The sequence below is a fragment of the Hylaeus volcanicus genome, chromosome 4 (assembly GCF_026283585.1).
Source record: "Hylaeus volcanicus isolate JK05 chromosome 4, UHH_iyHylVolc1.0_haploid, whole genome shotgun sequence".
NCBI classification, from domain to species: Eukaryota; Metazoa; Arthropoda; class Insecta; order Hymenoptera; family Colletidae; genus Hylaeus; species Hylaeus volcanicus.
In genome coordinates, this window is record NC_071979.1 from 24,761,809 (window position 1) to 24,783,697 (window position 21,889).

General features: G+C 40.7%; 1 protein-coding gene across 2 annotated transcripts; it reads right to left on the minus strand.

Annotated features, from left to right (window-relative positions):
* Window positions 1-8,162: 8,162 nt before the first annotated feature.
* LOC128875742 (mitogen-activated protein kinase kinase kinase 15) lies at window positions 8,163-21,333 on the minus strand. Of its 2 annotated transcripts, XM_054121600.1 has the most exons (24): window positions 17,523-21,333; window positions 16,996-17,132; window positions 16,701-16,921; window positions 16,441-16,635; window positions 16,210-16,379; window positions 15,774-15,942; window positions 15,408-15,707; window positions 15,081-15,334; window positions 14,844-15,003; window positions 14,258-14,611; window positions 13,928-14,189; window positions 13,725-13,862; window positions 13,488-13,654; window positions 13,317-13,412; window positions 13,112-13,251; window positions 12,878-13,033; window positions 12,407-12,502; window positions 11,706-11,818; window positions 11,448-11,617; window positions 11,107-11,371; window positions 10,467-10,794; window positions 10,223-10,370; window positions 10,070-10,146; window positions 8,163-10,009 (listed from the first exon to the last, which is right to left on the minus strand). In XM_054121600.1, the coding sequence occupies exons 2-24, from the start codon at window positions 17,030-17,032 to the stop codon at window positions 9,946-9,948; spliced, it is 4,080 nt and encodes a 1,359-aa protein (XP_053977575.1). In that variant the 5' UTR covers window positions 17,033-17,132; window positions 17,523-21,333; the 3' UTR covers window positions 8,163-9,945. The 2 variants fall into 2 exon arrangements, with proteins under 2 accessions (XP_053977575.1, XP_053977576.1); XM_054121601.1 differs by lacking the exon at window positions 12,407-12,502.
* Window positions 21,334-21,889: the final 556 nt, after the last annotated feature.

Sequence of the window (21,889 nt, forward strand, 5' to 3'; positions counted from 1 at the left end):
TTCATGATATTCGAATAGAAACCTTCAAGGAATAATGTACAGTGATGCGCAAAACCCTAGGCTTCGAATAAATCTGAAGTTTGCTGATATGTTTGTCTCGTTTCCTCTTTCTAACATTTTCCAAAGAAGGAAACGACACAAACAAAGTTTGGCTGGACTTGCGATGTCCCCTCAGAAGAGACATCCGAGTGCAAAGGGTTAACAAAAAGATCGTCAAAGACGCACCTATCTTCCTCTCGGTGTCGTTCTCCTCGGGTTCCTCGGGCTCCTGCGAGGGCGAACGGGACGCCATCATCGATTGCAGCAGCTTCTCGAATTCCTCGAGCTTGTCGCCGGTGGGATTCTGCCGATTCGGCAACGGAACGACGATCTCCTCCCGCGTTCCCGACTTTTCCGAGCCGTGGCTGCCCTCCGCGCTACCCTCGGAATCCGACATCCTCTCCGGTTCGCGAAGACAGTTGGCTAAAGTCTCACGATAACTCTGAAAAATTCGCCGCCGCGACGGTCCTTCGCCGGAACTTTCCTGGTCCTCGAAAACACGTCGAATGTCTCTCAATTAAAATCTGAGGGAAGCTGGAAACATACTCCGAGCTGGGCAAGTCTACTTTGAAACTCTGCAATTGCGAAAGATGGTTTTCCTCGAGCATCGACTAAAACGAACGCCATTTTTACAATAAGTAAAGCGGCATAATTTTTGAACGTACCGTTTCTTTAGGAAAGTAGGTTTCCTACCTCGTCAAGGTACACTCCTGCGTGATTTCCAACGAGATAAGGATTAGACTCGAATAGGTGCAATCATTTTCAGCCTGTTTTGGGTGTAAGGTTCGCAGTTCCCGGCAGGGGGGAGACTAGATCAACGCTCGACGACGAAACGAGGAGGAAACATCACCTCAAAGCCGTCACGTTTCCAACGTTAGCGTGGAAAATTGAGCTATCCGCATTCATATCCGCGCAGGGGGTTTACGAGCACGGCAGTCCTCGCGTTCCTCCAATATTCGGCTGATATTATTCGAAGGTTGTATGCAGTCGAGGCCTTCCCCATTCTTTCCACCGGTTTTCCAATACCCTCGCTGGCAGGGAGAAAGTGGAAACCTCTTCGATCTGCTGACGTCGAATCTCTTCTTTTTCTCTCACGTCTGCGGCGCTCTTTTTCTTCCTACGATGCCCTCGCCCCTCTCCCTGGCTACCTTCAACCCCCGTCGTTCTTTTGGCTGGAACACTTTGCCTACCGACGTCCTCTTATCGCGTGTCACTCCGCGTCATCCGAGAACGTTAAAGCTGCGACGAAAAACAAGCGGCGACACCGACCTGATGGAAGTTTGCAGTTCCTGCCCGAAAGTTCCTTCAACGGAGCCTCCATGAGCGTTAAGCGTAAAACAGAGGGAAATATGTTCGCGGGGGAGGTCGATCGATGCACGGTGTTTGCGTAGAAAGTAGAGAGGAATCCACGTGGCACGACGGAGTCCTCTCGACTTCGATTCTTTCCTGAGAAAATCAGTCTCCCTTTAAGTCGATATTCTTTAACCCGGCGAGAGAATTTAATTTCTAGCAGATGGGGAATAAATACGCAAACCTGTCGACGCGAAGCGAGCTTAACACCGAATCTACCACGACCGGTCGAATGACTGTTTTCAAATTTTTGAATACAGTCTTTGTATGCTACATGAGGCCTTGAGAACCAGAGTGGCGGAAGTAACATTTTTTTTTTAAATCGAGTTGTGGCCTAGAATGACGTATGTTTAATTTCCTCAATCATTAACAGGTGACAGCATAGAAATAATTAAGTGAAAATCATAGTTTCCAATTTCTCTTTATAACTCGGTACCATAATTTTGTAGATAGGCCACTCTGGTTTTCATGGCCTCATGTATGAATTATATACAATTGCTTCGTGCATTTAATCGTAGAAAGTGTCTCTAAACCTAGTCATTTGTCCCATCGCGATAGAAATAGTTATAAATGAACGTCGGTAGGGTTAGCGTTAACCCTTTCTATGGAGAACGGCGCTGCTGTCTTTCCCAGGGCGAATCGAACTCGACTTGCTTACCTCGCTCTCGAAGAAATTCACGTTTCCGCGAGTTTCCTGAATGGAAAGCCTCGATCCCGTTTCCCTTTCACCGTTTAATAGCTCGAATTTCTGGATCCTAATTGGCGGATAGCGAAGGGTGCGGTCATCGTCTGGGCAAACAACTCCTAGCAACGAGGTGTTGCCTCGTGACGGTGTAAACGCTTTCTTATCGAGGATCTCTCTCGCCCTTTTCCCTCTCGAGACCCTCCTGTCCGACGGAAAAATAAGAGAGCGAATCGAAGGAAAAAGTTGCCCGCAATAAATACAAACTCGAGCCACGGAAGAAACACCCGCGCATTTTTCCGTCGTTCCGCAACGGAAAACGTCGTTCCGTCTCCGCGTTGTTTACGTTCCATAAACCACAGAACGGTGGAAACGGTTCGTCGAATTCGCTGGAAGACCGCTCGTTCAATTTCTCACCCGAGAACTTTTTCCAAAGTTCCCTCGTTTCACGGTGCGCGCTCTCCACCGGCTGTTTTTCTTTCGTTTTTAGGATTGAGCCGCTCGCTCGACACCTGACTCGGGAATTCCTACGCCAGCGTAGCGACGCCACTTACGAGTTTTATTTTCTCAGCTCGCGAATGAAGCACGAGGAATTAGTATTGCTTTCGATCAAAATTTAACTTAGTTTGTTTGATTTAATATGGATTTTTACGTTAAACGTGGAATAGGAATATTGATAAACCCTTAGGAGCCTGAAGAATTAAATCGTACGACAAATGTTAAATTATCCAATCTTCAAAAGTCTCGAGACAAAGTTTCAACTCGGCAGAAAGTTGCCACAAGTTGTAGTCTGGCAGCCAACGTGTTAAATATGTTTGATTTCCCCTTTTAAAAGTGCCTTCCTTAAAAAAAAAAAAAAAAAAATGGTCACCCACCGAAAGAGCCAGAAGGTCGATGAAACGACGCCTAATTAAAACTGGGATTCTAATGGAATCCCATGGATTTCCGCGAGCCCGTCGCCGGCGTATATATACGTCATAAAGTTTTACCACCGGGTCCATGCATAATTCATGGCCGCCGCGAAGATGCTGTTCGCTTTTCTGCGACTTTTTCACCCTGGTCCGCGTGACACGCTCGAGATAACGCGAGGATCCCCTCCCTGTCGTCTCTTGCTCGTTTCGCGGCCTCCGGCAGGCTCTCTCTCGTCCATTTCGGTTCGGATGACGTTTCCAGCAACCAACGGCCCTGATTTCATCGTCACGGCGAGTAATTTCGCCCCGTGGAATCGCATTATCAGCGAAACATTTCGGGGCTGGCTTTATGGCGAGCGAACGCCGCCTGATACGCCTGGCAATAATTCACCTACCGCGATCAGGCCAACGGGGAAACGCAAATCGTTGGATCGATACGTAGGATGATAGATCGCGGTGGTAATAAATAATATTATTCTTATCACTTCTTAACGCATCTTAACACTTTATCTACCGGGCTATTTAGAAACAGACTTTAATTCATGAAAGAATTTTCTACAGTATCGTATGCCAATCTAGGCTGACAATAATTCCTGTATACTGTTACTGGGTACATTGAAAGCCAAGTCTGCTTACAAACACTGAACACTGTAAGTAGACAACAATCGACACAGTAAATAAATTCGAATAGCTAAATACTGCAATTAAAAAGCCTAAAAATAGGCTCCCGGTAAATAAAGTGTTAAGAGAAAACGTAGTCTCCGATGACTACGTTTATTCAACTCTCTTTCGTGTACAGATTAACCCTTTGCATTCGAGGTCTTTTTTTCTGGTATCTACCAGCAACTCGAGATGTTTCTTAGCATTCTATTGCCATGAATTCTAAGCTATCTAGATTTGACAATAAACTTTACCTCATCGACAATCATTTTATCGACACTTCGAGCTCCAAAGAAATTAAACCTAAAGAAACATTAGGTATTGTTGATTTGCTACGTGAAACCTAATGGTGGCTGAGAGTCACCTCTCGAGTCCAAAGTTTTCAAAAATGTTCTTCTCCACGCTTCGCGTGCAAACGAATTGCTTACTTACATAGAAAATCGTTTCCAAGAGGAATTACATCTTTAACGGCAGCTTTATTAAACACTCGACGAATCCGATTTGCTGTTGCGAATCGGCGACTGCTGCGAGAACGAGCCGGCTCTCGGCGGTCGTATAATTGGATTTTTCCCCGTGTTTTCGAATCACAACCAATTCATTAGGGTCTGTTTACACGGGCGGGCTCGAAGGACCCTCGATCGAAGTCTTTGGTCGAAAACGAGAGTGGAAATTTGCACGCGCCCCGGTGGCAAACTGGCTGCGCAAACAGGCCCTTGTGTACAGCTGGCCGACAAACACGGATGCCATTAATTGCCATTAATTCGCCCGCGTTATGGAGAAGTTTCCAAGTTCCACCTGCTTTCGTATCAACCGAACGTCTCCTGGGACCCCGTGGAAAATTCATCCCCCTCGGGGGCTGAGCTCGATCCGACGACTTTCGTTTCCCTGCTACCCTTTGCGATTCTTCTCCGTTAAACTGAGTTCCAACTTTGGGATACACACAAGGAACTAAAGGAGCTAAACTTTAAGGAACTAAAAACACTAATTCGCGAGGCGATAACGAAAATAAATTTGGATAGGATTTGCGAATATGGCGGGGTTAAAAAATTAAATTATCTAATCGTCGAGAGTCTCGAGACGTAACAATTTCCAGGAAGTAAAAATTTTGTCTCGAGACTCTTGATGATTGGACAATTTATATTTTTTAACCCCGCCGTATTCGCAAATACTGTCCAAATTTATTTTCGTTATCGCCTTTTCGTTATCGAGGTTTAGACCGACAGCCAACGCGTTGAATATGAGGAAGTGATCGTTACTTTTCCCACGATATTATATACAATTGCAACATTGCCCTGTATACTGTGATTCTGTGAACGTAGATTAAAATCGAAGGGTTTAAAGTCCTAGTTCGCTTGTTAGCCCTGGATATCGTAGAAAGAAAGGGCTCGAAGCGTCACGGTGGCAATAGCAATAACAGTAATCGAGGGACGGTGTAAAATTAACCGCGGTCAGAGAGAAAGAGAGAGAGAGAGGATACCCGCGGCATGGCTCGTACATTTTTCTTGGAGCTATTACGACGGACTGGCTCTCTGGCATGACAATAATAACAGTAACGGTAACAGGAAATCGTGGAGTCCTGGATATGAATATGTATCAGGTACATCTGTTGCCTCGCAAGCCTTTGCTCACGCCCACCCCCTCGACGGGGTTATGAGACGAGAAAGGGTGCAGACGCGATTCAATATCAGTGTCGGATCCTTCTTCTCAGCCAGAAGTTGCCAACTAATTTTGCAACCGGGAACCTCGCACATTTTTGCCCTGTTTCGCTCGTCTGCGAGTCAATTCACTCCGATAACCGTGACTGACACGAGAAAACGTTTCGTAAAACGACGCGAATGTCTCAGACCAGGGATAGACACTTTCGAACGATCCCGAAATATTCTTAGAATAATCTCGATTTATTTGATCGTTATTTAAAACGCCTTTCCGTCAGACTGACGAGAAGACGCGCAAAGAAAGATGTTATCGGGCCTGAAAGGGGTCCCGTCGGCGTCGCGAGCCTTTCAGCAACAAATTAAGGATTTTAAGCCGAAAGTAATTAGTCCCGGCGAACAAGGTGTCACTCCGTGGAAACGAGGAGACGGAGAGTCAGGCCTCATTGTTCTCGCCATAATCCCCGAGGAACCGTTCATAAGTTTCTCTGGCTCGTCTGCGTCGAAGAAAGCGGTTGGAAAGGATGATTTCGCTTTCTGGTCAGATTAATCGTGATATCGACGAGTCTCCTCAACTTTTGCCTCGACGTAAGAATGACAAGTAACAGTATAGTAATAGTGCAACGGTGTAGCTTCTCTGGCAGAGCTACCCTGTTTTTTTTTATTTATATTGCAAAGCAAATACGAATTCGAGGTATATTTTGCCGCACCTTTTGCTGTAAATATTCAGAAAAACGGAAACGCCGAATTCTGCTGAGAGCAATTACTCGCTTAAAAGGTTTAGACAAATTGATTGTCCCAAGGATCAATCGTCCCTGGAAACGAGCGAGGAATCGAACCACGGGGATTCATAATTTGCGTTAACTGGACACAGAAGAATCGCGATCAAGTACGAGCGGAAAAGGGATTTTCGAATGGGATCTCCCTGGATCCTCCTCCCCCCTTTCCCTGACGCGATAATCTTATTTAGCCTTTCGCTCGGGCAAATGGATTATTTCGGGCGGCGCTGAAAGCCTCGTACTCGAAAATCGCAGATCCTCTTTAGTTACACCGCCGGCGCAGTTAGTTAATTAAAAGGTAAAGGGAGAAAGAGAGAGCGCGGGGAGACGAAGGGCCTGGCCAGACGGCTCCGGATTTGTATACCGATCGCAACGGGCAAACCTTTCTCGTTCGACGGGACTCGGTTAATGTCTGCGCCATTTTGTTTGCGATTTCAACGCTCGAAGACGCTGCCAAGGGTGGGTGAAGACTACGTTCGTAGACTAGGAGAGTAGGCGAGTTAGAATAATTCTGTGTGAATGTGACGTGACAGGAGCCACCGATAATAATTCGTGGAAAGAAGCGACGCACCCCATTTCAGGGGGTGCAATCGAGCCGCTTAACCGTGAACCCTCCATTATCGGGGTTGGCGTAGCCTGTATCTCGCGAATTTCGCGACGTAATTTATGCGGAAGCCCGACAAAGGGACATTAACATTTATATTTGCGAAGGCGCGGCCCGATCGTAGGTCTTCGATACCCGTGGCAGACTTCCGTTATGGAATTGCCTATGATAAACTCGGAGAAAATGGTGGTCGGAATGTTTGCGAGCGCTGGAATAACAGTCGACTGTTGGGCCAGCCAGATATCGCGAAAGAATATTCCTTGCTTCGAATACGAATGGCCGGGGTGGTAGGAAAGCGGCTAGATTTCTCAGGAAAAGAAACGGGGGATGCGAACTTTGCCATTTACGGCCATGTAATGGAATTTTGGTCGTTATATTCGCGAGGAGGATGAGTTACGTGACCAGGTATCTTGAGGGTTGGAAATTACTTTGTACCTGGGAGTTTTATAATGATAATAAAAATAGTCTGCCTACTAACTTCATGGCAATCGATGAAGGATCGTGATGTATACAGGGAAAAATAATATTGTGCAACTCTGTTCAAGTGGGAGCAAGTTTAAACGCGAATGCAACCCTCGCGAGGAGCGCGAAGAAGGTAAACGAAAATTCCCCACAATCGACCCTCTAAATATTCCATAGGATCGCGTGGATTGCGCGCGTGTAAATGCATCGAAACGAGTCGAGAAGAGAGAAACGCTCAGAGAGAATGAGAGAGAAGACCTCGACAGTGAAAACAAACGGCTGGTTCGAGGGGCTACGTTTATAAGCCGCGGGCTTTTTTGTAGTGCAAATGAATAGGCCCGACCCTCGTCCCGAAACTTTTGCAATTTTGCACGTCGACTGGACCTGGTGCATTTGTTTTCCTGAAAAATTTAAGCTACCTTTCGACCTAGCCACTTTCTCCCTCGCAATCGCAAGCTTACAAAAGATTTCGGAACCTCCTGCGACGGAATTGAGACGACTGATAGCGTAACCCTTTAGCGACCAAGAGGGGGAATGTCTTTCTTTATAGGTGTCGTTCTTGCTTAAGAAAGTGGTACTGATCTTCAGTGGGCGCGACAGTATTTTGCGATTTGTCGACAAGTGCAACTCGGTCGTTTGTCACAACATTTCGCCGCGCGTCGCAGGTTTTCACGCTCTTTCATTATGCAAGGATTCAATCCTCACAATCTCAAGTATTCCTCTAGTTGCACAAAGAGTGCTATCCACAATATAGTTCGTGCCACCTCTTCGCATATCATGAGCTCCTGATACCAGGAGTAAAATTCGGGCAGGATTGGGTACATAGGTACATGCTGGCTATGCCTGCTATGCAGCAACCTTTCCGCACCTCTGCGCCTATGAGATGGCAGCCGAACCGACAAGCCAGCTAGTAATAGTCCGCGCCTACTTGGTGACAACCAAAGCTACAGTCCGATTAAGGGGTTGCGTTAATGTCGTTCTATCCCGATTGTACTAGTGAAAGAAGGAAGACGGCAATTTATCTGTACGCAAGAATCTTTAATAGAAATTTCAGCTTGTGTAACAAGTGTAATTAATCTTACAAATACAGAGAATGGAAACAGCAATGTAGAACGTCTTAATTATTAGTAGAATATATTTGCGCTGAATATGATTAATGTTGCTTGTCATTCGAACACAATTACTTGAAGGCAATTAGAATATCTCGATAGACAATCTTTCCTCGATTACTTGTAACTGAGCCTCTACAAAGTATAGAAATACGCTGTTAAAAATAATTATTGAATCACGTTCGTGGACAATTGTGCGGAATGAAATTGGTCTGTGTATGTAACCTTAGCAATTTTTATCGGATGTACAAAGTATGTAACGATAGAAGCATTTAACTAGACGACCCACTAATTATTTTTAACAGCGTTTGAGCTCAGTCCCTAGAACTATATGCTTTAACGTACAATGGGATTTATTCCATGTCGCTGACCCGATTAGGCACTTGAAATTGACTCGCACGATCATGATGTATCATTACGATGAAAGTGATATCGGAGACATGAGGGAACACAGTTCGTTGTTATTTTATACAGTGTATAAAGGAAGTATAAATTCCCCGCATGAAATCGTACAAGAAAACATGAAACTTGTCGTCATAGTAAAATTTATGTCTACAAAAATCAGTGAAACATACGTGTGGTAGACTTCAAGCGCACAGTTAATAGCAAACTCTTATTACAAACTATAACAGGCACTTATATACATAGCTAAGACACGTGAGAACTATTCGTCTAATAAAGTTCTCATATGTGTCTAAGAAAACTTGAATAAATCTTCAGAAATATAGAAATACAACAACAAAACGTTATTATTATTTGCACGTAATAATTATCTTTTCTTGTACTATTACACTGTTTGTAAGGCACCACAATTCTCTGCTTATCTCTTTCAAAAAATATCTTTGTGCAAGATCAATCAATAGAAACTTACGATTCCACTTTTTACAATTTAACCGAACTCGCAAGAATTATATGGACGCAAATATGCAATAAACGCGTCGCGTGCACAAGCAGCCGTTTACAGGTATCTTAGTTTGGCAACCGTAATTCCTTTGCATTTATTCACTTATCTTGGAACACGACACTATAAGGCAACTTTATACGTGTACACATACTTCTCCGGTAATATCAGCCATCTGGCAGTAGCGTTGATAGAACTCCAAATTTCTTACATAAACAATCATCATGTTCCTTGGAATTGCGATATAGATTTCTTCAGCTTGGCAAGATTAATATTTGAAATAAAAAAATATTTTGAATTGAGTCAAATGAAATCGACAATTTCAAAATATACAAATTTCGCATACGATCGACTATGGCATATAAAATCATTCGATGCATCGATACTAATTTCTATATAACAAGGTTGTTACATATATATATATTCCCAAGAGATTGTGTAAACTTTAACTGTAACAAGTATCATTAAAAACAAATCAGTATATGCAAAATTCGTCGTATGTACACACTTGTCTCGTAACTATTAAATACTCTATGTTTAGGAACTACAAGATAAACTAATAATATCATTGTGCATTTAAAACTCTTAGCGAAGATGATAGATTCGCGTAAAGTATTTCAATAAACAACACAAGCATTTTGTTTATTATTAGTTATCTACTAACTTTGCTCGTTAGCCACTGGTATTCTGTGACAGCCACGGATTCGAACAAATATTTTACCCTGCATGAAGTTTACCAATTCCAATGTTGCAAGCAACTGAGCGTTGTACTCAATGACACTTATCTCTTCTTGATTTAATCGCCAATGTTTTGTCGGTGCTTTAATATAGCTTGCCATATCCTCAGTTCGATCCCGCCTCTAAACAAATACTTTGTTAAGTATATATAAGTTCAAAACACAAAATATTGTAATATTTACCTAAGATTAAGTCTACGAATATCGTCACGTGTAACGTGATGCAATATATCCTCTAGCGTGTACTGCTCATACATGAACTGAAAACAATTTATAATTAACAATGTAATTCTCCGCTCGATAGATACAAATTTAAATACTAATTATAAAGCTTACTCTGTCTATAGATACGTCGTCTACTTGTAGATTTTGCAGCCAATTGACGAGATCCTGATCCGTACACGAAGCTATATCCGATTGCGCTTCGCTAACAATCACAGTTACTGGCAGATTGGATGCGTTTCCAGATATAGAAGAGTTGTATCTATAAAATATAAAATATAAAATAAAATAAATAAATATTCCTTATAAAATACTTGTATCATACAAGTAATAAATAAATACATCTATCAAAACCTACCCCGATTCCTGCCTCATAGTTCTTCTGTTGATGCACTCGCAAAGCATGGTCAAAGTATTAACCTGATCTCGTTGCTTTTCGAGAGCTTGCTGCAATAAGGTCTGATACGCCTTTTGACTCTCGATTAATTCTTGTAGCAATCTCATGTTCTCCATTTTCAAATCTCCCATTTGATCTCGGTATTCCTTCCAGCATTTGTTATCGACGGAATCGCCAGTCTTTTGCGATTTTACGGAATTCACGGTCGACACACCTGACGTAGATCCTTCTTCTTGACCCGCACCACCGGGTTGTAAACGTTCTTGACCAAGTAAATTAGCACCGAGTTCTATAAAGTAGATTTACAAACACTTGTTTACATTTCTCCTTAAACGATTTTTCAGACTAGCGCATAGCCATGAAGAGCAGTAAACTGCTCATGGAGGTCTAGATTCACAAGAGATCCCTTATTATTGGTGACGACTTTCCATGAAGATATTTTTAGAGTTGACACGACAATACACTCCATCTCCATATGTATCATACTTTATACGGGTATGTAATACACGCCTAGTTCCGACGTCAGCCGAAAGACTGAATGAATCTAGCCCGTCAAATGGCAAGCTCATGAACTATACAAATGAAATCTTTAGATTATTACCGGGAGAGAGCACAGTGATGGCAGCTTGAACTGCGTTTCTGACCAAGTTATCCAGCGCAAACATCCAGTGGGGCTTTATGCTGTGCATTCGTAGAACTTCATTCACCGCGGTTTGGAACAGGTAAATAGCTAGATTTAGATGATTGATAGCTGTGGAATCGAAATCTAACTCTTCCTTTAACGTTCGAATTGCTGTTACGATTACTTCGTGATTTTGTTCCGCAATATAATCCTTTAAAGCACGCATCAACAGCACTAAATGAGTCTAAAGAAGAAATGAAATCATTATTCGAATCGTTTATTTGACAATGTCTGGTAAGAGTATGAGACTAAGTAAGTACCATTTGAAGAACAGTTTGGCCTTCTGCTTGATATATACCACGCATCCATACTTCACAGATCTTTGCCTCGTCCTGTGTGAGAACTCTGGTAAGCGTCATTCTCCTTTGACTGTCTTTCTTCAGTAAATAAAAGCCTTCCTGTTCTTCGCCAGCTTTCTGACCCGGTTGACCTATTAACGACATGTATGAAGACGTAAACATTACCTAAGCAAACTAGTACTATCTTTAATTTTCCAATGAGAGTGTATGACCGGTCACCTCCTAGTTCAACTTCTGGCGATAACAATCCGCCCGAGGAACTTCTTCGGGTCATTGACGCTCCAGCTGTGTCGGATTCGCTTGTCTCTATAGATGGCGTGTTCCCTATTGTACTGAAACCATCAAAGACCAACGTTAATTCTGACAGTTGCTTATATTTACGTTCTCAAGCTTTGTACTTTGAGTTTGCACGATGCACGTGTTACAAGGGCAAGAACATTTCCTGGCAGAACCTCTGATTGGAAATAAACCTGAATACATATAACAATCAGCGAAGTTACGAGTATATTCCGAACAATGTTTCAAAACGGATAGTAAGCATGATTACGAAGCATACGCAAAGTATTATATAACCGAGATTTGAATATGTTTCTATTGTACTGGTTTAGTACCCCAAGTATTATTAGCTTAATATTTGTATGTGTATATAAGTAATATTAAAATAGCATAGGGATCTTGTTTTTCGCCTTTGTTTTTTAAAGCAAAGCCTAAATTACATGTATTATAATTGTAAACAGGAAACTCTGTTGCCCACAACACATAAATGTTTAATAGCACAAAGTATCGTATTACTAATAATGACAAAGTACTCACGATAACTACTGTTAATGATAATTAAATTCTTAATTATTAAATGTATTACTATTATTTGTTGTACTCTTTACGAACAGCATCGACCGTTTATGACGTTAGTACCATACCTGTTAAAAGAAAGGGTTGCAGTGGGCATGCTGATGGGAGACAGAAGGTGTGCTGGACTGCGCTCCCTTAGCGGGCTTGACTTTGTCAACCCTCCACTGTACGTAACACTTCCAATTATATTTCGTCATAACAGATACTTGATAAAAATGTAATAGCAAAAAATATATTTATGAGATCGACAATACAGAATAACACGATGAAAAACTAAAGCATAGGATTAAATACATTGGATGCGATGTATTCAGATTTACGACTTATTTAACCATCGCTGCGATTTTAAATACTATTCATCGTATTACTACTATAAATTGCGTTGACTAGCACAAAAGCTACTTTAACATAAAAATAAATGTATAGAACTATCACTTTGTGTACTAAAAGCGAGACAAAAGACTGAGTGTATTCGTGAACTGTAACAACAAGACTATTTGCGCATATTTTGTATTACATAAATAAAGCGTTTATATTACCTATCGTCTGATTGCGAAGTTTGAATAGGGGCAGCGGAGACGATATGGTTATTATTTGTTTTATCCGATTTTCCTAAACGTTCGAGTCTATCGGCAGGTACTGAAATGCTTCGACTGAAATCTGGTGGCGCCGCCAGTCGACTGGTTTTCTTTTTTCTACATACATATGTACAAAAAACATTATTTATAATATGTCTGCTTATACAACAATTTACTCATATGTATGTTACATACTCATTTAAAAATGGATCTTCTAATAATTCGGCTGCGCTAGCTCGGATGTCGGGATTCGGTTCGAAGCAACGCAATATAAAACTCTTCGCCCTTTCGGACAGTTCCGATGGTATTTCAGGATGTATTTTGTAGTATCCAACCTGCAAACAAAATTTTTAAATACATCTGCGACAAGATAATTTTTTAAGCATTACTAGCATCTTACCTTGAAAACCGCTGCTTGAGGCGAACCCAATTCAATAAACGGTGGTTTACCAGTTGCCATCTCAACTATCGTACAGCCCAAAGACCAAATATCTGCCTATGTTTAAAATTATAATATCGTATAATTTACATTATACCGTGAACTGACTATATGCGAGACATTATAACTTACGGGAGCGCCATATCCACGTTGACCCTTGTCGATTACTTCGGGGGCCATATATTGCAATGTTCCAGTAAACGTTTCCGTACTCGGGCATAAACCAGCCAAACGTTTTGACATACCAAAGTCTGATATCTTTACTACGCCGCTGTATGTGTTTACTAAAACATTATCGCCTGGAAACAGTAATCGCAATGATAATTCGAACGTCTTCATAAAAGCAATTTCCAATATTATTTATTTTACCTTTAATATCTCGATGAACAATTTTTTGATCATGAAGATACTTGAGACCCTCTAAAATTTGTTTGGTGTAATAGGCAATCGTAGATTCGTTTTCTTTCAGGGGACCCCACTTGGACCTTAGTAAAGCTGATAGACTTCCTGAAGAAATAAGAAATCATCGGTATACCGGATGTCTTTTAAATTGTTGCGTTTTATTTATCTACCTCCAGGAACTTGCTCCATAAATATTTTAAAGTATCCATCTTCGCTGACTGAACCAAGGTATTGTACGATATTTCTGTGTCTTAGCTGACTATGTAACTTAATTTCTTCGTGTAAAGGTTGCACGTCTCCCAGATTCCGTTCGCGAATCTCTTTAACTGCGATTCTAACCTGAGTGTTTAAATCTCGAGCAGCGTACACAACTCCATAAGTACCTTTTCCCAATATTATTCGCTTATTCTGATCGTCTAATTCATACTCAAACTATAAAATGACAAATAGTAATTTAAAAAATGCCGTTAAAGATATTAATTTAAAAAGTACCTACAAACCTTCATTCTATCGTCGGTCAGGTAAGCATCCAGGTCAGCAACCATGCCCTCTTGGTCTCTAGTCATCTCCAAGATTAAATCGTAAAACCTTTGTCTGCATTGAACGGATGGAAAATACATTTGGAAATCATCGGAGTTCTGATGAACGTATAAGAAAAGACAGCGCTCGTCCCTTTTGTATAGGCTTACGCTGCGTATCATATTCGCGGTGAATAACCAATCGTGGACTTGTTTGCAATTACTCTTCATATTGTCCAAACATAAATTCCATATTTGGACCGATTTTTCTTCTGCTCCAAGGTTAACGTTTACATAACTCGGCATGAAGATCTTCGTTGGCTCCAGCACTAAGAGCTGAAAACGAAAGGCCCGGTGACCAACTCATCTTTTCACTGGAATTGAATGTTAATAGAAATCTGTTTCATTAAAGTCGAGCTAAGACCTGCACTAAGAGCAGTTTTATATTATTCTTACTTTGACCCAAAATGTACAGAAGTAAGCTGGATTGGTAACACAATATTATAAGCCATAGTCTCCCGAATTGGAAACTGGATCCTTTGTAGAACGATTCCATTTATCAACTTACTGGAAACCGTATACTATCTCCGACTTCCGAATTCGTGGCTTCAACAAAGTAGTCCATCCAAAAACTAAAAATTTGCTCCTCTGGTGAAACCTCGGCTTCTTCGTTCTTTTTACGAAACCTATTTATCAGCGATATGTTTCCTATTGTAGATTTCAGGTACCTGTCGAGAAATAATTTTATTAACGTCCGCTAATTTTCATTTCAAGTTGCAACGCTTAAACAACAACCGATGCATACCAGTTTGGCGGCTTCAATTTGAACATACACTCCGCGGCTTGTATAGCTTTCGAATAATCCTCGGCCAGTACGCTGATTTCGAAGAACGTAGCCACATCCCAATAGTCCTTTAAACTCGACAAGCTACCCTTCTTGCCAATGAGATTATTTAACACCATACCAATATGTTGCAGCTCCTCGCTTCTTGAGAACTCATTTCCTTCTATAACTAGTAACGTGGCAAGATTGATACCAGCATATTCATTTGGTTGAACCTGAATATGGAAGACATGTTATAATCAAAGATACATAATTTGGTGGACAAGGTGAAGTGTCCATGCACCGTACCTCGAAGCCTTTTCTATACCAACGGATCGCGTTCTTTAAGCTTTCTTTGTCTGTATGTCTACTTTCTACAAATTTGTCTTTGTATATCCTTCCACACAAACATAACATATCAGGCACGTGATTTTCCTTCTTTTCCAAGGCCTTTTCTATAACTTTCAATGCCCTTTCTCTGTCACCCTCTTTGTTTCGTCTATTCAAAGCAAATGCATACAGGTATCGAATGGCGGGAGTGTTAATGTAATTTTTGTGAGTTGGTATCGTTCTCAGATCGTCGACCAATTGTACCATTGCATCATAATCCTAAAATACGGAACAGAGTTAGTAACGAGATACTTTCTAAAATGAAACAGTTTTTAAGTTATCTACCTGTATTTCGCGGAACGAGATGAGAACATTCAAAACAACCTCTCCAGACAATACGTTCGGGTCGTCCAAGCGTTTACGCATATTGTTCAAAGCTTTCGAGAGTTCTTCGCCCGAATATGTTTCGCGTGCTTTACGCAAATCTGCTAGGAACTTTTCTTTCATGTGTGCTCTACAAAAATTACATACTTCGTTAACAGAAGTATAAGTGCAGTACTATTTCAATATACTTGTAATGGACAAATGAGTTTAAGTGTTTATGTATCTCATTAGGTTACCTCATTTATGTAACCACTGATTTAACACAATTTTATGTACAGAATGATAAGATAGGAGACATTTTATCTATGATATATTAGGACTAGAAAACGATACATTTTCATTTCATATCTATAAAAAGCAACATTCGATAATGATACAGTAAACAGTCGAAACATACTTGGATTGTACTTCAACATCTTGAAATAATTTTTTTAGCTTTAATGTAAGATGCTGTTTAGGATCTATTACTTCCTCCCCCGTCAGTCTGCTAGTAGCTGGATTTGTAGCTACACATGAACCACAGTCTACTACCCGATATGAAACAAATGTATAGCTGCCACATGATAACTGTAAGGTGAAATATAATGTTTATATTTTGCTTAAATTGTTGTCATTATATTGGATATACCTTGAGCCTAATTGTTGCTTCAGTGTCTACATCATTATGTAATAAGATGTTTTCTTTCATGCCAAAACTTTCTCTAACACCAAGGTGATAAAACAATGCAGACTGCTGTAGTTGAATGCTCAAGTCAACGACAGCTACATCAGCATTATAAAATGTATCAAGAACATTTGTTTCACCAAAATCCAGCTTTTCAAACTAAAAATATAAGAAACAAGAATGTTTAAAGCATACAATTTGCAATGCAAAAACAAAAGTTATACCTGTATATGATGCATATTAGCATTAACTAGATTGCACGCTTGTCTGACTTCTTCCAAAGCTTTTCTCCTTTGAACTAAATGTTCTGGTTGCTGCAAGTCTAAGACACATGCCACATCCATTTTAGGTCTTGCAGAAATCATAGTATGCCCTGACATGTCACTATGGGTGCCAATGCTGTCGGTACTAGAGATACCATCTATGATTGTCAATTGTGAAGAAGCTGTAATGCATTTCTCATGAACACCAAGACCTTGAACTCTATTTATTGTAGAGTATATAGTATAAAATAATTACCAGCAACGTCAATTGTATCACCACAGTTAGACAGCATATTGTACGATTGTTTTGTACCAAATGCAACTGATATTCTTCTTAACTTCTATTTAATTGACTCTTGGAAACTTTGGCGAACACAGAAGTTATACAGCTATCTGTTCAAAGCATAGGTATTCTATTATTGACGTATAATTCCGAAAATTATTATGATACATGAATTTGTACATTGTCGTCGACAGAGTAACGTCGCAAATAATACGCAACAATGTAAGCGAAATTACGAGTTATATAATTTGTAAAACTTTCAAGTCAATTGCAACAAACGCCTTAAAACATTGTAGATAAAACTGATTAATCTCCCGGAGACTTCGAACCGCTGAAAAACAACAAAACGTAAAAGTACGTTGAACAAATAAGTAGCCTGTGACATTGACTCGTTCAAGACCAACGCACGATAAATTTACTGGCTGTTATTTTTCAAATGCTAACGAAAAATTTTCGGAAACCAGTCTGTCCTTCGATCAAGCAACGGTACGTGAAAATACCTTTTCCACTGGACATCGTAGATACAACCGTCCATTTCTTCTAGACACACAAATCCGGAGTCGAGGTCGCGCACAAGGCACAAGACACCTCGCGTTAAGAATTTTCTTGTTGGTTCACAGATGGCAGAGAGATCAGTTGCTCCTCCGCCGGTATAAAAATAGAACCCCTCAAGATAGAATGCATTATAATAAAAATGAAATGATAATTGAGATTAATACGTATCTTCCTACACGACACACATACATACATACGCAACGCGCACGCATTGCTATAGACCAGCGTTTCTCAAACTGAAATCCACTAACTCTCAGAAGAAAAGAAAGGATATTATATGGATAAAAATAAATCTATATATGCTTGAGTACTTTTTTTAGAAGAAATTGTAAATATCTTTAGATTAAAGTAGAGTGTTGCGAGTATGTCTTTCATGTTCAGCATCTTTCTTATTTTTTTGTTACCAATGTCGTCACACAGAGGTCCTTGCTTGATCCTTTTTGGACAACCCTATTGGCCGATTGGTAGTAGACGACTCTTCATTTGCTTGTCATCATTTTCGCGGCGTTTCTCTCGACCATGGATGGAAGCTAAGCTTAATTTACGTTTGTATAGGTTTGTACGCTACTTTATTAATATTTTATTTGTTGCAATGTTTTCCTTTTCTTTTCCTTTATCTTTTGACTTAATCCAATTCACTTTTTCTGCGTTTGTTATCTCTTCTTTACTGCAAAATGTAACTTCAATCTAACCCTTGTGGGACGCGTGTTCACTGCCTCGTGGTTGTCGAGTTTTTGCGCGAAATAGTACAAGTTCAAATTCGTTTATTTTTTGAGTGCTAATTTACATAGATTGTATTTGGTACAGACGTGTATTAAACGTGTTTATATATGTTTTGATCACAATTTTTTGTACCAAAAAGTACGGATTATAATATAAGTTTTAACATATATGTAACAGCATTTAAAATTTCTTATATTCACTATGCAGAAGGGTCTGTGTGTTTTTCTGAAGCTTGAAATTAATATAATGGTCCCCCTATCTAAGTTTTTAAATTTCTCGTACCATGATTTGTACATTTTTTTGGCAGAGTCGTGCCACAGTGTGCAGAAGTTTTGTTTTTCTTTGCTTTATCCTATTGCCTTTACTTCTACTTTGAATCTATTCTGTTGTTGTTTTAATTTAATATTCAGTTCTGTTATTGGGGTTTTTATGTATTGATTCTATCTGTCTTTTGGCTGTCTTATAGGTTCTTACGTTGTTTGGAATATCTACGTAGCTGGGTATCCAACCTAATACAAGTTCAGATTTTCTATTTATTCCTAATATCTTTTGGATTATTCTTATTATGCATGGGTTTTAGTTTTTTTAAGCTTTTGGCAGTGTAGTATATTTCTTTATGGCAGCTATGGATGATAGAGAGTCTGCAAAGATTAACACTTGTTTTTCTTCTTGTATACTGTGATAATTATCCAGTGTTCAATGTCTCTGGATTGGCATTTGTGAGTTTGAAACTGTCTTTTGTCTAATTGTTATATTTCTATGAAAGTATCTTTTGTATTATTTATTCCTATCGCTCCTACTTCAATATCCATCCCCAGGGTTGCATCTGTTCTAATGTTTATCTTGTCTAACGGTATTTTGTTGTCGTTAGTCTGTTCGTTCGACGTCGTCACGATTTATTCTCAAATTCGTTCTCTCTTTTTTTTATGGTGTATTCCCTTCTAGTATCTGCTTTCTGTTTTCAATGACAATTTTGGAAGCTACTTCTGCTATTGCGGGCGAGGTATTTTTTTGTTTGCCGCATGGTTTGTTCCGTTATCGTTTATTAGTCGTTTCGTGCGAGATAGTACGGGTGTTACTACCGCAAAACACTTTTGTCGATCGACTAGAGTCGACCGTTCACTCGGAGAGCATGATCGTCGTAGAGGTTATAATGACACAGGAAAGGCGGATAATGAGTTTCTAGGTCATTCGGATTTGGTTGCATTGGGTGCTACAGTACGGAGCACCGTGGAAACGTACCAATGAACTCCACACGAGCAGGATACCAGGAACGCGAGAAACGCTGATGATAGGTGCATCGCCGGAAGCCACAACTTTCCTACGCACACATCCTCATCGTCTTTTGAATGAAACAATTGTACTCTTTCATTCATTAAAATAACCTGTACATCCGTCGAGTTTTTCACCAGTGGAGCTACGTTAACTTTTCGTCGTGACAAAAAGATGTATGTCTTTTAGGAACCTCTTGATGGTAGTTATTGGTCGCTATTTGGTATTGCCAGTTTTATGGTAGGGTCAGGATGGTCGAGTAGACTCTTGACGAAAGCCAGGCACTTCCACGGGTGGTCTTTACACAGGATGATGACCTGAACGCGTAACTTAATTTAAGTATTGCAGGCATGTTCATTTATGACGAGGTTGTTTATGTATTCCTTAAAAGAATAAAGAGGTCTCGAAGGTTCTGGCCACGGAGTTGGGGGGGCTTTGCCTTTTTGGCAAAAGGACTTTGAAGCATTTTCTCTAGAACATACTTTCTGGCATCAGAAATGGAATACATAGCGTGAATGTATCTATAGCCCGCCTTTTACAGTTAATAGTGAAACTGGTTTTGTTTTGTTCGAGACCCTTCTTCGCCAATTTGCGGAGAAGGTTGTTTGTAACAGTGGAACAGTGTCTTCGAGTGCGGTGAACGTTATACTAGTGTTCAATGGTGTGATATAGTGGATATTGGAATTGGACTCCACGGACATGGAAGACACTTTGCTGGGACCTCTGCTACATGTTCGTTTCGTAAGATAGATGTCATCTAACACGGATGACTCTGTAAGTAGTTATCCGCACCTTTGTCTACGCGCAAACAGTATTACCGTATTCGTCGTTATTTGATATGCGACAATATAATGGCTGGATTAAGGCGACCACGCAAGGTCTTTGATGAAAACCAGACACGTTACTGCATTATTTATATAAATCATATATCTCGATAATCGCAAGTTTTTCTGTAAAGTAGCGAGCAGCAAAGGACGACCAAACACAGTGAGAAAATCTCGGCGTTTCTCGGTCCCGAGAAATGACGTGTTTGCTGGTGGATCGTGGGGTAGGCCAGTTCTTGGGGACCCCCTGTAATAGAACTACAGGAACGATCAGGAGCTCGACTTAATCTCTTCATAATTTCTACATTTTTAATCAAAAAGAATACGATTCGATACGCGGTGCGCAGGATACGTAAGAGGATCTACTGTGCTAGCTGAGAGAGACAAGCTTTTATGCATATTCTGAAATCCTAATGAAAGGGGAGCGCTGCGGAGTGGCCGCTCCGCGCATCACTGCGCCCCACTATTCTTCACGCATTCGTAAACCGCGTACATATGAATCGCGTTCGTCTTCAAGACCCTTCCTGCCTACGATTGCAGCTACTTATGCTACTGAATGCGAGTCGAGTAATCACTTATTCGACAGAAAGATCGCGAGGTTCTCGTGGTTTTACTTTCACCAAAGAATATAGATTTCCGTTCATCGCGGTAGGTTAAACACGATTCATCGATACCTGCCTAATTATCGGCTGTGTTTCGAATCGAGACATTTGCTTTAATGATTGATAGTGTACTATATGTACATTCGTAGAAATAGTGTACTATATGTATATTACATATCTCAGAAATTGGTTCAATATGTGGCGATTAAAGATTACCTATAACTCGTCACTGCTAGAAGGTTTTGTGCTATGCGTCTTGCTACTTTTCACAGTCCTCTTATTAAAAAGGGAAAGACTTTTACACTTCGTGATTGAATCTTTCGGGACAAGGATGCTTTTATGAAGAGCCCGCTCGACCATCCTGACCTTACTATAAAACTGTCGCATTTAACGAACTATTTACCTTAAAAAGGTTCTCTAAAGATGTTGTCACAACGTGACATATACATATGAATCAACATGGAGAACATACAGAGGTTAACAGGAAGTTTCCATCGATGACCGACAGAGAGCGAATGAGATGATAATGAGTTGCGGGATCGCGACTTGAACCTTCGATTCCTAGCACGAGATGCTTGCCTGCTCCTCGGGGAGCCTCGCGGTGTAGAAACCGCTCAAGGAATGCGTGTACGTACACGTCACGCCCACTCATCGTTGCCGTCACGTACGTGGCTCTTCATCATGTAGGTAGATACGTGTCTCTACCTGCGTACGTAACCGAGGACGAGTGTATGTATACCTAGTAACACGGATTCGTGCCGTGTGAGACATATGAAACCTCGCATCTCCTTTTAAGCGGTACGTTTCTAGACTTACATGTGTAGCCCGGACGAAACCCTAGATGTAAACATGGCCAAAACTCTCATTCACGAATTATCTTTGGATCCGAAT

Excerpts from the sequence above, each read along its gene's own strand:
- LOC128875742 (XM_054121600.1), bottom strand. The coding sequence starts at position 17,032 with ATGCTGTCTAACTGTGGTGATACAATTGACGTTGCTG. Across the intron at positions 15,004-15,080 it reads AAATTGAAGCCGCCAAACTG|GTACCTGAAATCTACAATAG; the intron begins GTATGCATCGGT and ends ATTTCTCGACAG. Across the intron at positions 14,190-14,257 it reads TGACCGACGATAGAATGAAG|TTTGAGTATGAATTAGACGA; the intron begins GTTTGTAGGTAC and ends GTCATTTTATAG.